The sequence below is a fragment of the Drosophila virilis genome, chromosome X (assembly GCF_030788295.1).
Source record: "Drosophila virilis strain 15010-1051.87 chromosome X, Dvir_AGI_RSII-ME, whole genome shotgun sequence".
NCBI classification, from domain to species: Eukaryota; Metazoa; Arthropoda; class Insecta; order Diptera; family Drosophilidae; genus Drosophila; species Drosophila virilis.
Window position 1 is genome coordinate 12,146,980 of NC_091543.1, and position 22,097 is coordinate 12,169,076.

A 22,097-nucleotide genomic window follows, 5' to 3' on the forward strand; every position below is an offset into this window, starting at 1 on the left:
ACAAAGATCGGTATATTGATAAGTCGGAGCGTATGATCGAAAAAGTATATTGCATTTTATACCAAATGTCTTTTAATATCTGGTTTACATTTGAATTCCATGTTTAAGAACAATCGATGTTTTATTTATTTGCTTGCCGCTAATTATTGTACCAATACATATACATATACAATATATATGCATATATATATATATATATATGTGTGGTATATATATATATATATATTTATATAATGTATACACCATGCCATCAATAAATGCTTCGAATAATTGATATATGTAGTTTTTGACGTTGTTCGCCTTCTTAATTCGTTTTAACTTCTCATTTTTCGGGAATTTCGAATATTGCGTCTAGTACCAGAATATTTTTGGTATAGCTTATTATATAATTATTATCAATATACATATTGTATATGCCAATGTGTGTCTATGTGTGTGTGTGTCTATGTGTGTGTCTATGTGTGTGTCTGTGTGTGTGTGTTTGCGTACGAAACTTGGACTACTTAAGGCTAGTAACACAACTAAATGATCCAATAATTTGGTAATACCTATCGATAACGATAATCGATAGTCGATAAATCGTTACGAGTAATCGATGAACTGCCAAATGGAACTAACGGATCTCTCTGCCTCTCTCTCTCACTAACGGTATTGTATATGTATATGTATATGTATATGTAAAGCCTATAAATGTGTGTGTGTATATCGTATTACCGTATAATAGTATCGTATATCATATATATATATATATATGGTATTGCATGTATATGAATAGAATTATTATAATAATTATTTTAGTTTGTTTTTGAAATAATTATTAATTAATTTTTTAAATATTAATTGCGAGCATATTAAAAATGTTTCGCCCCCGCACACTCACACGGACTCCAAATGCTCGGATATCTCCAGTATGGGACTCTCGCTGAGCGGCTTGACCAGCGTCTGCCAGCTGGGCGTGAATAGGCTGAGCACCGGCGGCGTCGTTGTCTGTGCGCGATACTCGGCCTCGGCATGGCCATGACCATGACCATGACCATGACCATGGACATGGCCAGGAGCTGTATGATTATGTCCATGCCCATGCACCACATGGCTATTGAGCAACGCCTGCGGCGGTGTCGCTGGTGGCGTTGCTGGCGTCGTGGACGGCGGTGGCGCCGAGCTGCATGCAACTCCAGCTCCAGCTCCGACTGCAGCTCCAGTTTCGCTGGCCGGCTGGCTGATGTAGGTGGTCTTCAGATTCATTTGGCTGAAGACGTGCGCGCCGGGCATGGTCAGCGAGTGTTGGAGACGCGGCGGTCCGCTGCGCGGCCTATCAAGCATGGCCAGCTCGTACAGATCCTCGGCCAGCTGCTGTTCGGATGCGGGCGCCGGAGCCGACAGCTGCGACGGCGGTGGCGGCGGCGGCGTTGCATGCATATGGCTGTGATTGTAGTGGACGTGGCCATGATGATGGCGGCCGGCCAGTTGCGCCTCGAGGGCGTATTGCTTCTGGAATAGCTGGCGTTTCTGTTGCAACAGGCGATGCTGCAGCAGCTGTTGCTGCAGCGGCGGCTTCTGCATCGGCGACATGGCGCCCAGATGCTGATGATAGACGCCCGCCGGTGGCGGCGGTGGCTGATAGCAGCCATGACCCTGCCCATGGCCATGGCCATGGCCACCATACAGCTCGCCGGCCGCCTCCAGCAGCAGGGACGGCGGCGGAGGTGGCGGCGCATACGCAAGCTGCTGCTGGTGATGCTGATGATGATGATGATGGTGGGGATGGTGAGGATGGTGGTGGTGGTTCTGGGTCTGCAGGTGGTGCAGCGTGTGATGCGGCTTGATGGGCATTGCATAAAATTGACCGTGTGGAAATTGACAATTGGCCAGGCTGAGCTCCTCCAGTCCGAGATGAGCAGGACCATGGCCATGGCCAGGCGTGGCATACACAGCCGCCTCCTGCTGCAGCTGCTGTATCTCTAGCCAGCCGTGGCGCTTGGCCTGCTCGTAGCGATAGCTGCCATAGACGCGACTGGCGCCCAGCAGCGAGCTGGAGCTGAGCAGGCCCTGGGCCACCAGGCCGTCGCTGGCGCGGCGGCCCTCACGGAAATGTATGGGCGAACGTTTGTCCGCGAAGGGCGGCGGCGCCGGCGACTGGTTGGGTGGCGCTGGCGCCGGCGGCGGCGGTGGCGGCGGCGGATTAACTGCGCTAGGCATATGGATACACGAGTTGTGGCTGCTGTACAGTAAACGCTCCGATGCGTGCTCATGGGAAATGGCGGCTGCCGCTGCTGCAGCTGCCGCGGCAGCGGCCAGCATTGAGTTGCTCATGCAGGAGGGCAAACTGCCGGCAATGTCCGGCACGGAGGGCAGCACAAAGTCCAGGCTCTCATAGGCGCTGCAGTTGCTCTTGGATGAGCCGCGGCTCAGGTTCTGGCTGAGGCTCTTCGAATAGCTGCCGGCCAGTACGCCGCTGGAGCTGCTGCTGCTCGCATAGGAGCGTGTTCGTGTCGCCTGTACGCTGGTCAGATCCGTTGACGATTGGGAGCCCTCTTTGGCCACCTCGTTGCCCTGATCCGTGTCGCAGCCCTCGTCCGTGCTGGAGCTGCCCTGGGCCAGCACCTTCTTCTCAAAAGTCTTTTTCTCATGCCTGCAACAACAACAATAACTCATCGTTCGGCTCGGATTTACGGATCGAATCATCTTACCCGTCTCCATTTGGCTTCGAATCCTGTCCAGATTCCTCCGAATTGCGGCCATCGCTGGCGTTGCCATTGCTATTGCCATTTGTGGTTGGGGCCTTGCGCTTTGGTTTCTGCCTCGGAAAAGAGTCCAATTAGTAATTAATCTGAACATGGAGGACGGATAAAGTGCAACCAAAATAAAGTGACCATAGAGAACCTACACATACGTGTCTACAAAAAAAAAGAACTAGGATCCATTTTATACAATTGAATGTGACCATGGAGGACGTGCTCAATGACATTGAAAACTATTTGGATATGTGTACTAAGTGGATGCTCATAAAAACGAAAACCAAAGCATAAATCTAATCTGACCATGGAGGATGTGCCATATAGATAGATGAGGTGCATCCGGGTTTGTATGGATTAAGCGAGGATGATGTCAGGGTGAGAATGTGCAAAACCAGCTTAAAATTAGGGAAGAGCACGAACCGAACATAGAGAACGCTCGTGTGCTCGTTGGTTAACAAAGCAGGAATAGGATTCGAATGCAATTTGCAGGTTAAACACTAAGTGACTATGGAGGACGCATGCAATGATTAGCTGCAGCAGGGCATGGTGCGAGTTAGCCATATAATAAGCTGGTCCGATTGTACACACCTCAATGGGCAGTGGACTCTCTTGCAGGGTCTGGAATAGTCGGTTCGCCTCGGCGGACATTTTGTAGCGAAAGCTCTGATTGAGATTGGCGGTGGAATCGAAACTATTCGAGCTGGACATCGGCTTTATTGTCTTGTTTAGTTCGGCAGTGGGTGTGGCAGCGCACGAATGTTCAATTGTCGCTGGCAGCTGGTCGTCCTCCTTCTTTGTATCGGCAATGGCCGTGGACTGCAAGAGATTGCATAATTGGAGTGGATTGGATTCGCTTGGACCAAGAGCAGCTGCATGGCAGCGACATGGACTCACCTGCTGCAGCAGCTGGCGACAATCCTCGGTGCTTTGCTTGATGATATACTCGCTAATGGTCTGATGCAGCTGCTTGGGCACCGGCGACGACAGATGCCCGGCCGGATGGCCGGACTGCTCCAGCTGCTGGCTGGCATTCAGTAGCAGCTCGCGACACCGCAAATTGGCCAGCGAGGGCAGCGGATGGCCGCTGCTATTATTGTCAATGCTGAGCGAGATGGCAACGGGTCGCTGGCCGGCGGCCATGGTGCGCGGCGAGCTTAGGCTCTGGTGGCTGATGCGCGTGGAGACGGCGCAGCTGTTGCCCGCCGACAGTGGTGTATATCTAGTGGGCATGGGCATGCCCGTTACCGGAACCGGAACCGGGACCATGCCATCATCTCCGTTCAAGTAACGAGCGTGCGCATGAGCATGAGCATGGGCTTGGGCTTGGGCGTGAGCCTGCTGTTTGACCGCATAGTAGGGATCGGCAGTGGGTCGCTCGCTCATCAAAACAGTCTGATGGCGGCTAAGTCTTTTGTGTGTCGGATCCTTGGCCAGGATCACGGTGGATATTGTCTTCGTTTGCTGCTGCTGTTGCTGTTGCAGCTGCAACAGTTGCTGCGTGGGCAGCTGGTCCAGCATCAGGGACTGCTTGCTGCTCTTGTAGAGCAGGCGGCTGGCAGCGCCGCTAGTTTCATTTGGCTTCGCCTGCTCCTTCTTGTGTGAGACACGATCCTGCAGCAGCAGATAGATGGCGGCCACATGATCGTAGGTGTTCTTCTTTAGGCTGGCGCGCGTCTTATCCGGCCCAATGCCCACATACTCGGACATGATTCGCAATATATCCTCACTGGGCTCCAGCACCGCCTGCCGTTCCACACTCAAATTATATTTGGCAATCAGCGCATGCTCCAGTAGCTCGGGGCACATCCAGCGATGCCGCTTGATCTGCTCGATGGTATAGCGACGCGTTGGCTCAAGCACCAGCATTCGGCGTATCAAATGCTCGCACTCCGAGCTCATGAAGAAGGGTATGCGAAAGCGGCCCGACAGCACACGATCCCGCAGGCTCTGCAGCGTGGACCCATCAAAGGGCAGAGCACCACAGACCAACACATACAGCACCACACCCAGGGACTGAAAGTGATAAGGAGGATTAGCCTGTTGTCCGTTTCTATGTGCATATTTACATACCCAAATATCAATTTCGGGTCCAGTGTATTGTTTGCCCTCGAATACCTCGGGCGCGGCATATGGCGGGGAGCCGCACCAGGTGGCCAGCAATTCGCCGGGCTTGAAATGATTCGAGAAACCAAAATCGGCAATTTTAATGTTCATGCCAAAGTCCAACAGCAGATTCTCCGCCTTCAGATCACGATGCACAATGCCCTTCTTGTGGCAATACTCCACGGCGGAAATGATTTGCCAGAATTTAAAGCGCGCCGCCGACTCCGACATGCGTCCATACTTGGCTATGTAATCTGGAAGGCAAGAGTTGCCGTTTTATGTTTGTTGAACGATGTCCCAGATTTCGCTAGGATAAGCTTACCAAAGATTTCGCCCTGGCTGGCATATTCGGAGACAATGTAAATCATGTTCTTTGTTTCCATCACCTGAAAAGCAAATGATCAGAGGATTAGATGGCGCTATAGCCGGAGCTGGCGGCTTACTCACCTGATAGAGCTTGATGATGTGCGGATGCTTGAGCTTCTTCATGATCTCCACCTCGCGATAGACCTTCTGCAGATTTGTATGATCGAGCTGTGATTTATCGATGATCTTGATGGCCACCTCGTTTTTGGTTATGCGATGCCGTGCCAGCTTCACCACGGCAAAATTGCCCTTGCCAATGGTCCGTTCGATGTCGTAGAAGCCAACGCGCATCGGCTCCTTCAGCTTGAGCAGCTCCTTGGGACCGCTGCCGCCGCTGGCGAATAGCTTTTGCGCTAAGAGCACATCCTTGCAGCTGGCCAGCGCATCTATGGAGGGCGTTGCCACCGCATCCATCACGCTACGTGTGCTGGCCAAAACCGGCTCCGCATCGTGCGCCTTATCACTGGACGGCTCTGGGCCATTCGAATTCGTTGCTAGCGTCTCCACTTCGCGGTCATGTCCATTAGCCAGTGGCGTTTCCGTGGCACTCGCCGCCGGCTCCTCTTTGCACGGCGTTGCCACTGCGCCCGTTGCTCCTCCTGGCTCCTTCGCCTTAGCCTCACATGCGCTCATATTCCGACTTGGCCAGGCTGCGGCACAGGTTCAAACGTTGCAGCTGCGGCTGCTGTTCATGCTCCCGGCGCATGCAACTGGCACTGGCACTGGCACTGACTGTGGCTTTGACTATGGCCAACCCTATAGACGCCTCAATGCGCGCTCCTCCATTGCAGCGCACGCTGCCTGCGACGACAATTGACAACAGTGAAAAAAATTAATAACAAAAAAAAATAAAACAAATAAATGAAACGAAAACAAGTTCGCAAATTTCTATACTCTGATAAGAGATTAGCTCACACGCACGCACACGAGCGCACACAGAGTACTCTGTGTGTGAATGGGTGCGTGTGTATGTGTGTGTGTGTGTGTGTGTTTTCGTATGCAGCATAGAAAAATCAATAAGCAGACGTCGCGCTTCTCATAAATCTCTCCTTGGTTGGACGCCGCCTTCTCACGTGTAGCTATTACACATACACGTAGATTACCCACACACACACACACGCACACACACACACAGCTCGAATGAGCACACAAATTACCGTTAGTTTCCGCAAAGTATTTTCCAATTGTTTTCGGCTGTCAGCCTTCAAGTCGCGTTTTGTTTTATTTTTAGTTATGCTCTCGTTTTGATTTTACAGCCAAAAACACTTTTGCATGCCCCGCAACTTGTCCAGTTACTCCCCCACCCCCGCGTCAACCAAACCAAGACGGAGACGTTGCCAACACAACCGACGACCGACGACCAACGACACAACAAGGCAACGCGTTTCTGCCGTCGATCTGACCCCCGGTAAGTGCAGAGCGGCCAGCGCAGCCAAAAAAAAAAAAAAAAAAAACAGAGCCAAAGGAAACAAAAAGAACGACAAGCGTGCTTTAAGGGTTGCCAATGTTTCGCAATGCGGCTGCCGCGTCTGGCAACCCGGCGGCGCCAACAGCCATGCGCATGCGCCTCATTCGACCCCAAGCGAAATGTTTAGCTGTCCTGTGGCGGCGGAGTTGATTCAAATCGTGGCGCCATTGTCGCATTATCGCTCATCTATCTGATTAATATGATAAGTCGACTTACACATAAAACTTATAAAGTGTAATATTATCAATTACAGCACGGCTTTAAACGAGAACTATTCAGTAAAATATATATATACATCTAAATATGAATTAGTTTTTTTTTTTTAATGGCATTTCAAGCTTGTTAACGGTATAAAAAGAATAAAGCTAATGTGTAATGAATATTGTTTATATTTAATACGATTTCAACAGATTATAATTGAGACGACAAACGGAAAACTTGACATTTACACAAAAAGCGTTCAGTAAAATATATATATGTATATTAATGCATATATTTTAAAAAGAACTCGGAGTACTTTTAGTTTTTAAAGGAATGAGACATACTTTTAAACAAAAATTAAGTGGCCCGGCTTTGATATACTTTGACTTTGATAGTTTTTGGAATACAAAAAAAAAAAAAAAAAAAAAAAAACCCATGTTTATGAGATGGCTAAAAGTGAAATCTCTAGATATGCATTTGCTATATATACTTTACAAATTTTATGCAGTACTTGGTACATATTTAGCTCCATACAAAATACACGTTAGCTATGTGCACATATTGTCTTATAATCAAAATTGCATTTAGTTTTATGGAACAGGTTTCAAATAATAATTATAATAATAATAATAATGTTTTGTACAGTGGAACCAGTGCATGATGCCTGGCGGAAACACACATATTTTACAACAAACAAATAAACAGGCAAACATTTCAAGTCTCTAACATCTTTTTCCCTGTCTCTGTCGCTCGCGCTCTCTCTTACTGTGCATACAGCTCTCTCTCTCTCTCTCTCTGTTCGTCTGTCTATCTCTTTCTGTGTATGCTGTCTCGCTCCGCAGAGCATTGCCCTAGTCATTTTTACGGCTGAATGTCAGCTGAGGGCAAACGCAAAATGCAAGCTTTAAAAAATGAAGTCGGCTAGTTGATTGTGCCTTGCGCTGTTCCCTTATTCAGATTATATAATAATATATATATATATATATATACATATGAATGTATATATATACATATATCTAGTGTTCATAATAGTTATATACATAGACCGATGTACAGACAAAACTCGACACTATACGAAACGCATTAAAAGCTTAATGAATAGGCTAAAACGAGCTGCACAGGTGCCCAGCACAAAATGTGAGCAGCCTTCAGTTTGGAGCACCTTGTGGTTTCCAGTTGTCGCTTGCCGAGCGACGTGATTTTCGCCTTGGTCTGGTAATTGGATTAAATTCAGTTTTGATTTTATAACTTCACTTCTTCGGCAGCAGCTCGGCGGCAACGCCGGCTGGCGTGGCAGCAGCAGCAGTATTGAAGGCATCACTGGCGACCGGAGTGTTGGTGTTTTCACCGTTTCCGCCGTAGCAGCGCCGCTTGAAATCGCTCAACAAATCCGGACGCTGCTGCAGGCCGTGCTGCGGATCAATGTTTGAAGTTTGCGTTGTATTTCTGTGCGCAAGAGATTGGCAGCTTAGTTCGTGTGGTTTGTTTAGTGGGAAGGTGGTTGCTAATCCACGGTTTCACTTACCTTGTCTTGGTTAGCACCGTGCAGCCGTTCTCCACAAGCATGCTGAGGGAGTAGAGCGTGGCCAGATTGAGCAGGCTATCCTGCTCGTAGATCTCAATGTCGGGCAAACGGATTTGGGTCTGCCGAGAATCCTGCAGAAAGCGTGCCAGGCGCTCGTTAACGCTTAGCTTAATGCTGAAACCTGGACGATCGCCATTGATGCGCCGGCAGCCGGCGCGTATTTCGCGCACCTCCTGTATCTGCATGGGCGGCGATGACGACAGGAATGGATTTGATGTCTCGCCGGACATCTCGCTTTCGATCTGCTTTAGCGCTGGCATGCCGTTCATGGTGGTTTCCGTGTCAAGGCAGATGTTGACGCCAATGAAGCCAACACTGCGATTGCCACGATTGGCGCCGCCGCCACAGATTTCAATCGGCTCCGAGCTGGCGGCCGGCTGAAAGCGTGTCAAATCCTGCAAAGCATCCGGTAACGGAGGGGACTGTGAGATGCCGCCGCCGCCGCCCACACCTCCACCATAGCTGTCAGCAAAAGTCATTGTCGCTGTCGCCTCCGTGCCGGACATAAGCGTATCATCCTCACCAATGGTATCATCGGAGCGTATTTGGGGCAGTAGCGATTTCTTGGTCAGCTTGCGCTTGGGATCATATTTGCCACCGGGCCCAATCTCATTGCCGGGCCAATCGGTTAGCTCGTCGTCGCCCTCGCGATCCGTATCGTGCAGCCTATGGCCATCCTCGCTGTCTGAGGAGGAGCTCAGCGAACTGGAGCTAAGAAAGTCATACAGCTCGGTGCAGTCCATCGACTGCACCTGCAGCGGCTGCGGTGTTTGGCAAAAGCGGCGTCTGCGATGCGCCTTCGTGGAGCTGCCATAATGCGATTTCTGGCGATGGGCATGATAGTCCGCAACAGCGCAGTCCAAAGACAGCTGCAGCGGCATCTTATCCGAAGTATTTAACAGCGTCTCAATATCGCTGACAGGCACAAGCGTTTCCATGCTAAAGTCACCAAGGCCAGCGGCGCTGGCTGCAGTCTCAACCAGATCCAAATGAGGATTGGTTGCTGCTGTTTGTGGCTGTGCTTCCGCCTGCTCGAGCTCCAGACTCTCCTCTTCCATGTTCGATGTGTTCTCAGTCTTTTGTGCTTCTTTCGTTTCCGTTTGGGTTTGCGCAATGCGATTTATCTTCGAGAGCAGCCCCTTGTTGAGCGGCAGCAGACGATCGCTGTGCGGCTTCGATGTCGATGAATAGCTGCGGGGCCGCATGCGATGGTACTCCTCGATGTGCGTGTAGCGCGGCATGCTCGACGAATGCAATTTGCTGGAGCCACCACCGCCACCACCGCCGCCACCGCTGCAGCCCCCGCCGCCAACAGGAACGCCAGCCTCCTGATCATGCTCGTGATAGCGATCACGATTAGAGCGTTTACGTTTACCGCAAAAAAACAAATTCGAACGATTGCCGCTGTCCATCTTCAGCACACGTTTTCGTACAGTGCCCGTGCCGGTCATGTTGCCGGCACAGCCGCCTAGCATGCCCGGATGCAATGGCGACTCCGTAAAGCTGTGTGGCGACACAGCCAGATTGCAATCCTTGCTGAATTCAAACTCCATTGACATGCGCTTGATCTTTCGTTTCCGACGCGAGTTTGGCTTGTAGAACCTAAAAATGAAGAATGACGTATTAAATTTGCCTCTGACTAGGCGGCGTGTCAACTCACCGAGCTGGACTGAAATTGGTCTCGTTCAACGAGTCCGACTCGAGGGCGCCCATGCCCATGCGAACAGCTGCGGCCGCATTGAGCATCTTGCCGGGCAGACGCAGCGGGAGCATTGCCTCGGCCTTGTCATCTGAATCGCTCGCAGGCAGCATCATATCGTTGTGTGTGTGTGTATCTAGTCCATCGATGTTTGCATTGGTATTCGGGTGGTGGCCGTGCCCATGTCCGTGCGCATTATTCATGGTGTCTGTGGGGCTGCTCGACGAATCTTCGGTTGGTTGCGGCGCACAAGCTGCAGGTGAAGTGCAGTGAAGTGGAAGCAAAGTGGTTTTCATGCTGTCAATTAGCCCACCAGCACTGTGGGAGGGGGGGCGTGCTGAATATGGCCAATATCTTGGCATAAATACTTACGCAAATTACCCGTTGATCGAGTTCTTCGACGCGAGCCCCACCTACCAACGCCGCACGCCCTGTCCATCAGTGACGTCTCCTCCAGGGCGAGGGTCAAGTCGTGCGAGAACTGATCCATTTGCACCAGCACACCCGAATTTCAATTGCGTTTCATTAAACTATTGCGTGTGCGTTCGCAAAAAATTTATACAAAAAAAAAAAACCAATCTAAAGGTAAGCCTCAACAATTGGCAGCAATTCACTTCGATAACAATATCGATGTTTGCCATTTATCGACAGTATTTTATGTGGGTTTCTCTGCTCTCCCTGTTGACTCAAGGCTGGTCACTCTACGACCAATGGTGAAAGCCAAATCGGTTAAACTTGGAGTTAACTGACAAAATATTTCAATGCTTTCTATGGTGATAATACTGAATATTTTACAGCCGGCTTAATTATATTGTGCATTAATGAAATTATATGTATAGATCAATATGTCTGATATTTTAGTGACATATTTCTTTACACAATTCTATTGTTGTTAATTTGATTCAGAAAAAATAATTATTTTTCAAAATGCACTGTACAACAGTGAAAAAGCAGCATTATTTAAAATGAGATCTAAGTTTTGCAAGCCAATTGAAATATATGATATATAGCAAGGTGCACGTAGCATCTATGTATAAAAAAGACCGTAGTTGATTTTATGGATAACCGCAGTGGATGTACAATTAGAAAAACCTTTTTTTTTTAATCTGTACATTTCAAGTACTTGGCTGCTGATAATAAGCAAATTCCTAAAATCAATTGGTTTCAAAAGTCAAATTTCTGAGCCTTTGGAATATCGTTATGGGCCGAGTTAAATTTCCCTTAAGACTGATTTGAAATTATCGATTAATTGATTTTCAGTGTTGTGCTCGTCGGAGTAAATGATGGTATCGTTGATGGTTTTGGTATTTTTGTATTGAAAAGTTCTTTTGTAATGTTTAATGTGCAGTTGGTCACATTGAGCATTGACACAGTGAAATGCAGAAGCTCATGCTCGAAAATAAAATTTTTTCTTTAAAGTTTGCGCTTAAATTGAACTGATTTGACGTAAATTTCGTCGCACACTTAAACTCGACACGCAACAAGTTCCAGCTGCGACAACAGTTTGCATACGCAGCAGCCGCAACTTGGGGGTTTAATTGTGCCGGTTGCCACAAAATAAAAAATAAGGAAAAAAACGCCGCTTTTTTTTTTGTTGCTGTGCGACGTGCTGCTAATTTAGTTTGTTGCAGTTGTTGCAATTTGTTGGAGGTGCTTCGAAAATGAGTCGCCGACGTGCACACGATACTGAGGATGAGAGTTATGGTGAGCTAAGTGTTAATTTTCCTATTAAATAATAAATAATAAATTTTTGACCATATGATTTGTGCCATAGACCACAGACGCAACAAGCGCCGCCGCGTCTCAGAGAACCAGGAGATTGAGGATCGTTTGGAGTCCTTGATATTGCGCGTGGGCGAGCGCAGCACCTCGTCGGTAGAGTCGAATCTCGAGGGTCTTGTCTCCGTGCTGGAAGCCGATCTGGGCACATTCCGTTTGAAGATCTTGCGCATTCTGTCCGATTGTGCGGTGCGCATGCCCGAAAAATGTACCGTCTACACGACCCTAGTGGGTCTGCTCAATGCCAAGAACTATAAATTCGGTGGCGAGTTTGTCGATTACATGGTGAAAACGTTTAAGGAGTCGCTGAAACTGTGCCGTTGGGATGCGGCCCGTTACTCGCTACGCTTTCTGGCCGATCTGGTCAACTGTCACGTCATCTCGGCCACAAGTCTGCTGCAGCTGCTGGACACAATAATCGATGTGTCCAACGAGGACACGGTGCCGCAAGTGCGACGCGATTGGTTTGTGTTTGCGGTGCTCTCCACGTTGCCGTGGGTGGGGCGTGATCTGTACGAGAAGAAGGAGTCAGCACTGGAGTCGCTGCTGCTGCGCATTGAGGTGTATTTAAATAAGCGCTCGAAGAAGCATCATAATGCGCTGCGTGTCTGGTCATCGGATGCGCCACATCCGCAGGAGGAGTATCTGGACTGTCTGTGGGCACAGATACGCAAGCTGCGCCAGGACAACTGGGCCGAGAAGCATATACCGCGTCCGTATCTCGTCTTTGACGCCATTCTGTGCGAGGCACTGCAGCACAATCTGCCGCAGATAACTCCGCCGCCACACCATGACGCCATTGAGTATCCCATGCCGTGGGTTGTCTACCGCATGTTCGACTACACCGATTGCCCTGATGGACCGAATCTGCCGGGTGCCCATTCGATCGAGCGTTTTCTCATCGAGGAACATCTGCATCACATTATTGAGACGCATCATCATGAGCGCAAAGATTGTGCTGCACAGCTGCTGAACTTTCCGTTCAAGCACAAGATCCCATTAGAATATTGCATCGTCGAGGTTATCTTTGCGGAGCTCTTTCACATGCCCACGCCTCGCTATCTGGACATTTGCTATGGCTCCATTCTAATCGAGCTGTGTAAACTGCAGCCGGGCACATTGCCCCAGGTGCTCGCCCAGGCAACTGAGATACTGTTCATGCGCATCGATTCCATGAACACGTCGTGCTTCGATCGCTTCGTCAACTGGTTTAGCTATCATTTGAGCAACTTTAAGTTCACCTGGTCCTGGGACGAATGGGACAGCTGTCTGCTGCTCGATGCCGAACATCCGCGTCCCAAATTCATACAGGAGGTGCTCCAGAAGTGCCTACGGTACGATTAATGCCCCAAAGCCTAGTGTTCACTTAAATAATACTCCTTTCCATCGCTTACAGACTGTCCTATCATCAGCGCATCACCGAAATGATGCCCACAACGTATGCGAAACTGATCCCGGTCATGCCCGTGCCTAACTACAAGTACACAAGCGAGGAGGCTGGTGAGTACCAGACACCAATACATTCTCTAGCTTCTCCTCCTGCAAGCTAGCTCTTAATTTGAATCAAATCATATTTATTCGAATGCTACGAATTCTAGAAAATACTTAATATGAAAATAACTGAAAACTCTCACGAGCTCCTCTTCCTCCTTCTCGTGCTCCTGTTTCTGTTTCGTTTTCAGTTTATTTGCCTTTTTTTGTTACGCTTAAGTTTAGGATTAGTCAGATGCATTTTTTTGGGGCATTTAGCTGTGCTTCACCTCGTTCTCATCATCGTCCACAATGATGGGTATTTCCTCGCCATTCTCGCCCACCTTGATGCTGACGGACTTGCTAACCGATTTCTGGGTGAGCACCTCGATGATTTCACCTGCCGGCAATGCCGAGCTGTTGACTGCAGACGAAGATGTTGTTGTTGTAGGGGCTGTTGTTGTTGTTGTTGCAGCTGTTGTCGTTGTTGTTGCAGCTGCTGCTGTTGTGGGCACAAATGCCACCTTAGACTCGTGGCGATGACTGCTCTTGGCCCGGCTGTCCATGCCGGTGGCATTCTCCTTGCGGCGCTGCTTCCACTTGGCTATTGCCGGCTGCTCCGTGGTTGTTGTTGTTGTTGTTGTTGTCGTCGATCTGCCTGCGGTGATGCGCGGCGTTGTCCGATAACGACTTAAAGCGCGCAGCGGCGTTATGCTGGTCGAGGTGGACACAAAGCTAGCTCGGCTTGTGGCCGCTGATCTCGGTGGTGCCATTGAAGTGCTTGTTGTTGTTGTTGCTGCTGTTGTTGTTGCTTCTGTTGTTGTTGTTGTTGTTGTTGCGTTTTCTGTGCCTGTGCTGGACACTGGTGCTGCTGTGGTGGCCAGTTTGGGTTGTTTTTGACTGCCAGCGGGTCGCTGTTCGGTCTGTATGCTGGGCATCTCTGCCGTTTCCTCGTCCTCCGCCCCGTCCTCCTGCTGCTCGCTTGAAGTGCCGCGCTCCAATTGCCCTGGCTGTTGCTGCTGCCGCCGCAGCAATGGCTCTTCGGTTTCATAGCTGTGCGGCGACTCCAGCTGTAGTATATCGACCGGATGCTGATGCACATAAAGTGGATCCGGCTCGGAGTAGCGGTAGATGGTCTCCTCCAACGGCTCGCTTTGCACAAATGACTTTTGCTCCTCCTCAGCATCTGCCGCGGCGCCGGCATAGATCAACAGCGGTGCCAGCGTGGACGTGTCATGTTTGGATGCCTCCTCATAACCTGTTTATACACATCAAAGATCCAAATCAAGATTACAATGCCATAATGAGAGAATGACATAATCAGAAGCTGTGAATCCTATAGAAACTGTCCAACATTTCCAGTTATATCTCAATGTATTCCTTCTCTTTATATAAAAGTGCTTGTCCTGACTGACCGACTGATTGATTGACTGACTGACTGATTGATCGTTAATCAGAATCTTTAATGTTTGGTGTGTTGAATCTGAAATCTGCAGAATTTCCAGTCTTAAATTTCGCATATCTCCATGCAGACTGACTGACTGATTGACTGATTGACTGATTGATGATCGACACACATTCCTTCTTGCTGGAAATGGGGGTCAAAGATTTCGTGGTTGACGTTTCGCGGTGAAATTCATTTTTAAAGATCTATATGAAAAATCATTTCAAACGTGTTTCACACTTTGCGCAAAATTCAAGCTGCCTCGGTAAAAAATACGATTCAAAGATATTTTTAAGTTTCGAATTGCTGCAAACTTATTTTGATTTATGGAAATTTGGCGAACAATTTGGTTCCTTTTGCGATGCACTTTAAACTAGAACTAGAAAGTTCGCGTGGATTTCAAGCCACCAAACTTTTCGTGTGCTCATGTGTGGCCATATATGTAGAGCTCACCTGCATAGATTTGTGGATGCTGTTCCTGATCCTGATGCTCATCCTCGCCGGGCTCCAGGGACTCCGCAGATGCTGGTTCGCGGTTTGTCGGCAATTGCAGCTCACGATGCGATTCATAATAATGTTCTGGATAACTATGTCGATAGGGCGGCCTTGTGGGTGGCGCTGGGGTGGACAGTTCCGCCACATAAGTGGGTGGACGATAGCCCAGCTCAGCATGGTTGCCGCCGCCGCCGCCGCCGCCGCCGACGCCATCAACCAGGCCATTGGGCGTCATGTAGAAGTGATGATGGAAATGATGGGTGACTGTCGGATTAGCTGGCACGGAAGCGGCATTTGCGGGAGCGCCGCCGCTGCCCAGTTCGTTGGGCAAGGGGTAAGGCTCCGGGGGAGCGGGCAGCTCCGGACGTGGACCAAACTTGACCGGATAGCCGCCGGGTCGAAATGTTGTCGCCGGTATGAAGTTGGGACGCAAGCCCAGATTATATAGGCCCGGATACTGTTCAATCTTGGGCGTACCCTTGGGTATGCCCTGCTTTAGATACTCACCAATGTTGAGATTGGGCGGCAGCAAAGGTGGCAACGGCGGTGGGGGCGGCGGCGGCGGTGGCTGAAAGATGCCATGCATAAATGTTGCCTGCGGTTGCCGATCCTGTCGCCGCTGGGCGAGCTCCTGTTCACGCTTCTGCTCGTAGAGCTGTCGGCCAAAGCTTTGCGGATAGTCGGACTCCTTCTGGATGTAGCTCTGCGGCGGCCAGCCAATGCTTGCCGCCAGCGGCGATACGCTGAACTTCAGCTCGTAATGGAAGCGTTGGGGCAAACTGTGGCCAATGCCGCCATCCCGATGCCGGATGCGCTGCACCCGCCACAGGGCGCGTGTCTGGATGCCCGCCGTTGGCGTCTGTTGGGCATCCGTGCTGCCCTCGACAAACCGATAGCTGCCATTGGCCGAGAACTGCTCCAGCCGACCGCTGGCCAGCGTCACAATGTCCCCAAACCGGGCCGGGCCCAGCTGCGTCTGGGCAACGTCCAGCGGCATGTACGGCGTCTGCAGAAAGTTGTGATAGTCATGCAGCTGGCTGCTGCCGCCGCCGCACACAGGCGCTTTAGTGTCATCCATATAGCTGGCCAGGACAACCTACCTACCTGAGATTGCCAGCGGCGGCGCCGACGGCGGCGTCCGTGAACAGTGTCACATAGGTCACATGCTTCAAGGTGCGCTCCCAGCTGCGCACCACAGCCTCCGTTGGTTGCTCCTCGTAGTAGATCCGTTTGCCGTTCGATTGCAGCGACTGCTTGGGCGTCAACACCAGATCCCGTCCAGCGCCCACAATGGCCGACATCGGCGCCAGCTGCTGCAATTCACCACAGTGGCTATCAGTATCAATTTGTGTACTCTAAAACGGATCCAGCTCAGCTCGCCGTGCTGCTGCTGCTGCGACCTGGGATAATCTGTGCTATCGGACCATGTGTTGCCTGCCTGCGGGGCAGCTGGATCTCTCTCTCTCTGTCTCTCTCTCTCTCGGCTTATCGCAGGCTTCTTATAGAGTCTTGACTGCGGAGGCAGCCGAAACAGAACCAAGGTATATGGGCCAGCTTTGGCAATAGTCCAAGTCGTGGATATAGTTTGGCTGTTTGTAGCCGAAGTGTGGTTCGAGCTTTGTCCAGACTCTACTCTAGCAGAATAGGCTTCTACTGGCAGCAACTCAGGCTTAATGAAGCTATGGGTCACAGCGTAACAGTTGGGACACGGGCTGGACTTGACCCCTGACTTGACCTTCTGTATCGGTCCGTTCTGCAGCACTTACGATTGCCAAGAATAGTAGGCACACCAGGCAAGGTATATGCCACATTTTCACATCAAAAAAAATAAATTAATATAAAAAAAAAAAAAAAAAAAAAATAGATAACCACAAATGAATCGTTGACAGCTCGTCTTTTTGGGCAATTCTTTGGACGTTTGTGCCGCGCGCGCGCTTCAGCTTGACTGAAAGGCGTTCGCGACGTGCGCACCGCTAATAACAAAAACCCAACGACAGACGGTTAAACCACCAAATGATGCCGCCGACGCCGACGCCGCCGCTGGCTCTGGCTATGTCTGCTGCTTTCGTTGGAGCAGCCAAGCGGCGCATCGCCAGCGGCGGCAGTTTCGCAATCTTTGGCAACGGCCGCGTTTCTAACAGCAGCAGCAGATGGTGCGGGTGGTGCGGGTGGTGCGGGTGGTTGCGCGGCTGACGCGCTTTTATGCAACAGTTGCGGATGTTTGGACCCGCTTCAAGCAGCAAGCCAAGCGCCTCCCTTCCACCACACAAAAAACCAACCCAACCCAATCCAAGCTAACTGAAACGACCCCGCCTACCCACTGAGCTGAGCTGGCGAAACGCTTTTTGGCAAGCTGCGCCGCACTCCAATCCACTCCGCAGAGATTCCCTGTCAGATATGCTGCTCGCTTCGCTGAAGTTCAATAGTGGAACTGGCCACCATCCAGATGCGATTTCATTCGATTTTGTCGTTCTGATTGCGTTTCAGTTCACCTTGTCTCGGGGTTTTTGCTTTGATTTAGTTGAGGCTAAAGATCACATAATTCGATAACACAAGTCTGGGCTGCGAGTAAAGAACTTAGACTTAGGGGAGAAACGCGCTAGAAAGCGGCGCGACGAGAAAGTATTACTTGGGGTCGGAGAGAGATTAACCAAAGATAGAGCCTGAACTGGGCAGAGTTAAGATTTAAGTTGAGTTATGAATGGCACAAGTGCGAATAGAGCACGAGTTGCACAAGCAGGTTCAAGATGAGGCTCCAGCTCAAAACAGAGGCTCAGATTAAGATAATCAAGGACTTAGGGACTTATAAATTTGCGAGATAAGCTAGAAAAACCAACGTGAAAGATCGATATTTATCGACTGCCGGAAAACGAGAAGAGTTTTCGAGCTGAGCTCTCCAGCTACCAACATATGCGAGTTAATGCAAAGACTGTAAATCGATAATTATCGAACTTGATAAAGTGGGAACAAGGTGTCGATATATTGCTTAGCCTGCTGAGGGAAACGAATATTTGGGAATGGGACGCGACCTTTAGTCTGTTATATGCATCTCATGGTGCTCTTTTTTATCATATGGTTAACAGCTTAAAGTAGCCCAAAGCTATTTTTTATGGGGTTTTCAAGCATCAACTCTGGGGCCTTGCCTAGCTGCTGCGCTGTGCTGCTTCTCATGACTGTCATAAAAGTATTCTACTTAGAACTTAGAATATGTCAGACACAAACACATACGCACACACACACACAGCTGGCTCATAGACATGCAAATTGTGTGTTTTTGCGCATTTGCTTTGTGTTTTATATTCGTAAACGTTGCAGCTGAAAATTAACTCGTGTCGTGTCACGCGCTCATCGCTAATTGCGCCACTTTAGCATTGACAGCCAGGCAGACCGCTGAGAGCGGAAGAAGAAGAGCAGCTGCAACCCCAGAGCTGGACACGTTGCGCTCGATGGAGCAGCGCCCTGATCTTTTCAGCGCCATGCCCTGCCTTGGACATGCCCAATTTGAGCTGAAAACCAAAGATCCGTGAAAATATACATATTTTGGCATCAAGTCAAACCAAATGCTAATAATCTAAGGCGAATACCCTATAGACGAAAAGTCACTAGATATAGATATATAGATATATATATAGATATAGATATAGATATAGATATAGATATAGATATAGATATAGATTATATATAAGATATATTATATATATATATATATAGATATAGATATAGATATAGATATAGATATATATATATATATATAGATATAGATATAGATATAGATATAGATATAGATATATATATATAATATATATATAGATTAGATATAGATATAGAATAGATATATATAATATATAATTATACAGATATAGATATAGCTATAGATATAGATAGATAATTATAGATATAGATATAGATATAGATATAGATATAGATATAGACTATAGATATAGAATGAGATATAGATATCTAGATATAGATATAGATATAGATATAGATATAGATATAGATATAGATATAGATATAGATATAGATATAGATATAGATATAGATATAGATATAGATATTAGATACTAGATATAGATATTAGATATAGATATAGATATAGATATAGATATAGATATAGATATTAGATATAGATATAGATATAGATATAGATAATAGATAGAATCGCTCTCGACTCTATCGATTAGCATCTAGCTACTCGCTCTCGTATAAGCTCTCGTCTCGCTATAGATCTAGATATAGATATAGATCTAGATATAGATCTCGCTCTCGCTCTAGATTCGATCTCGATTCTGCCTATAGATATAGATATAGAGATAGATATAGATATAGATATGATAGATATAGGAAGGAAGCTAGAATGCTTGCAATAACAGTTTGACGGTGGGCTTAGGGTATCACCCAGTCGTGCACTCCCGTCCAGAGCGTTCTTAGCTGTTGGCGCGATTCATTCAGCAGATTTTCAGCCAACATTCCAAGCTGCTGCTGCTGCTGCTGCTGCTGCTTCTGTGTGAACTTTGGTGGCTGATCTTGACACGCTCCATTGTCTGGACAATGGCATTCTTGAGCTTTGTTTTGCTTGGCTGTCCGATGGCCTCACAGTGCTTGGCAACTGGGTCGCGCTGCAGTTCCGCATTTGGCTTGCCAAATGGACGCATTAATGCGTTCAAATTAAGTTTGTTTCCCCTGTACCCGCCCTACCCGACCTGTTCGTCTTGTGCTCGACGCGCATTTCATTGACATAATCGACTCGAAAGTGCCAATAAATTGCATGTAATGGCTGCTGTCAGGCAGAGTCGGGATTAGGGCGGAGAGGGGAAAGAGGGGTTCAATGTAGTCATCATTAGTAACGCACCAGGCGGCAGCAGTGGCAGGCGCTGGGCCTGTTGCCGCTTGGTTCCACGCGGCGGCGCACCAAACGCAGTTGCAACTGGCGCAAGCGAAAGTGTCAACTGTGCCAGCAGCTAACCCCCCTCCCACCTCATCCCATGTCGCTTCGTCTGTCCCCATCGCCACGCTGCACGTAATAAGCACTTAATGATGTTGCATTCAAACAAACAAAACATTTCCGATTCTCTCTTGCCGCAGCCAATCTGCCCGGCACAACGGTCGCCCTGCAACTGGTCGGCGCCATACGGCAGAAATGCACGCCGGAGGAGGTGGTCAACATATTGAAGGAGATACCCAGCAGCGGTTATAGCGGCGAGGAGATGTCCGATGGCAGTTTCAATGCTTTGAAAATCGATGTATTTGTCCAGACGCTGCTCAATTTGGGCTCGAAATCGTTTTCGCACAGTTTTGCGGCCATATCGAAATTTCATGTGGTATTCCGTGCATTGGCCGAAACGGAGGAGGCACAAATCTGTATATTGCACAACATCTTTGAGCTCTGGTCATCGCACCAGCAGATGATGGTGGTGCTCATCGATAAGCTGCTCAAGCTGCAAATTGTCGACTGCTCGGCGGTGGCCACATGGATATTCTCCAAGGAGATGACTGGCGAATTTACCAAAATGTATCTCTGGGAGATATTGCATCTGACCATCAAGAAGATGAACAAGCACGTCATTAAACTGGGTGAGTAAATGCTGAAGCAAATCGATACATCTACCACTAAACGCATATGTCTGTAATCCCTTACAGATACCGAGCTGGACAATGCCAAGGAAAAGCTGTCCAAGGCGGATTCATCGTCCAGCGACACAGATGAGGATACGCCGCATAAGCGCAAGAAGCCCATTACGCATGCCGATAAGCCATCCGAGGAGGTAGGTTCATTCAGTTCTCGTTTCCCGTTCAAGCCATTAATCAATCCTCAACCGCATTCATTCACAGGTCGTTGAGCGCATGGAGGAGAAACTGGAGGCAGCCAATGTCAATCAGAAGCGTCTGTTTCTTATTGTCTTTCAGCGCTTCATTATGATACTATCCGAGCATCTGCTGCGCTCGGACACAGATGGACGCGATCCGGACACAGACTGGTATCGCTGGACCATCGGCCGCCTGCAGCAGGTGTTCCTCATGGTAAATCGAGCACATAGCTATATATATATATATATGCGTTTCTAATCCTTGCAACTCTCTCACCAACAGCATCACGAACAGGTGCAGAAATATAGCAGCACGCTGGAAACGCTGCTCTTCACATCCGATCTGGACTCACACATACTAGAGGTCTTCCAGCAGTTTGTCGCACTGCGCGCCTAACAGAATCGAACAACAACAACAACAACAACAACAACAACAATAACAACAATAGCTAGCTGCCACATGAACTGTGTCCAGACGCGACTCTGGACCTGCTCCGGCGGCATGGATCAGGCAAAACAGCTGCGCTTCGGGCAGCCATTTAGTTCTGTTTTAGGATTTCGTTTTTTTTAAACACATATGCATACAATTGTAATTTTATGATAAGTGGGCCGCCTACCACAAGTCGCAACACACACACACACACACACTTACACACTTACACAGACACAACACATACAAGATCTACATAAGATGACAAATTTTGTAATTTGTAATACAACAGCAAAATGCATGAATTAAAGATATGCAAATTCAAAGCTAGACATTTAAAAATTGTTATTTTTCATACGGAACGCTTTTTTTGTTTAATAATTGCAGTTTAGCGGGCACTTTTCTGCACATCACAGTTTAATGCAAACTGTGCACAGGCTGTACAGGCTTGTCTTTAAGGTTTGAGGCGCACTGTGACCAAGCTGCAGCATAAAAGGTTTTATGTTCACTGT

At 48.5% G+C, this 22,097-nt stretch overlaps 4 protein-coding genes across 5 annotated transcripts; 1 reads left to right on the top strand and 3 right to left on the bottom strand.

Moving 5' to 3' along the window:
* Positions 1-33: 33 nt before the first annotated feature.
* Positions 34-6,635, bottom strand: Sik2 (Salt-inducible kinase 2). Its single transcript, XM_002057329.4, has 8 exons — positions 6,365-6,635; positions 5,289-6,008; positions 5,164-5,227; positions 4,809-5,095; positions 3,633-4,751; positions 3,327-3,554; positions 2,691-2,797; positions 34-2,632 (listed from the first exon to the last, which is right to left on the bottom strand). Exons 2-8 carry the CDS (start codon positions 5,838-5,840, stop codon positions 877-879), a joined length of 4,113 nt encoding a protein of 1,370 aa, XP_002057365.2. The 5' UTR covers positions 5,841-6,008; positions 6,365-6,635; the 3' UTR covers positions 34-876.
* A 464-nt stretch (positions 6,636-7,099) lies between these two features.
* On the bottom strand, positions 7,100-10,778 carry LOC6633561 (uncharacterized). Its single transcript, XM_002057330.4, has 4 exons — positions 10,533-10,778; positions 10,122-10,413; positions 8,402-10,063; positions 7,100-8,322 (listed from the first exon to the last, which is right to left on the bottom strand). Exons 1-4 carry the CDS (start codon positions 10,648-10,650, stop codon positions 8,127-8,129), a joined length of 2,268 nt encoding a protein of 755 aa, XP_002057366.1. The 5' UTR covers positions 10,651-10,778; the 3' UTR covers positions 7,100-8,126.
* A 729-nt stretch (positions 10,779-11,507) lies between these two features.
* Cbp80 (Nuclear cap-binding protein subunit 1) lies at positions 11,508-21,915 on the top strand. The gene is made up of 7 exons (XM_002057331.4): positions 11,508-11,864; positions 11,935-13,273; positions 13,336-13,439; positions 20,434-20,922; positions 20,989-21,113; positions 21,181-21,369; positions 21,439-21,915. Exons 1-7 carry the CDS (start codon positions 11,822-11,824, stop codon positions 21,550-21,552), a joined length of 2,403 nt encoding a protein of 800 aa, XP_002057367.3. The 5' UTR covers positions 11,508-11,821; the 3' UTR covers positions 21,553-21,915.
* On the bottom strand, positions 13,684-17,193 carry LOC6633563 (uncharacterized). 2 transcript variants are annotated; one of them, XM_070208355.1, is made up of 4 exons: positions 17,115-17,193; positions 16,453-16,661; positions 15,307-16,385; positions 13,684-14,667 (listed from the first exon to the last, which is right to left on the bottom strand). In XM_070208355.1, the coding sequence occupies exons 1-4, from the start codon at positions 17,157-17,159 to the stop codon at positions 13,685-13,687; spliced, it is 2,316 nt and encodes a 771-aa protein (XP_070064456.1). In that variant the 5' UTR covers positions 17,160-17,193; the 3' UTR covers position 13,684. The 2 variants fall into 2 exon arrangements, with proteins under 2 accessions (XP_070064456.1, XP_070064451.1); XM_070208350.1 differs by having other exon boundaries at positions 15,307-16,388.
* Positions 21,916-22,097: the final 182 nt, after the last annotated feature.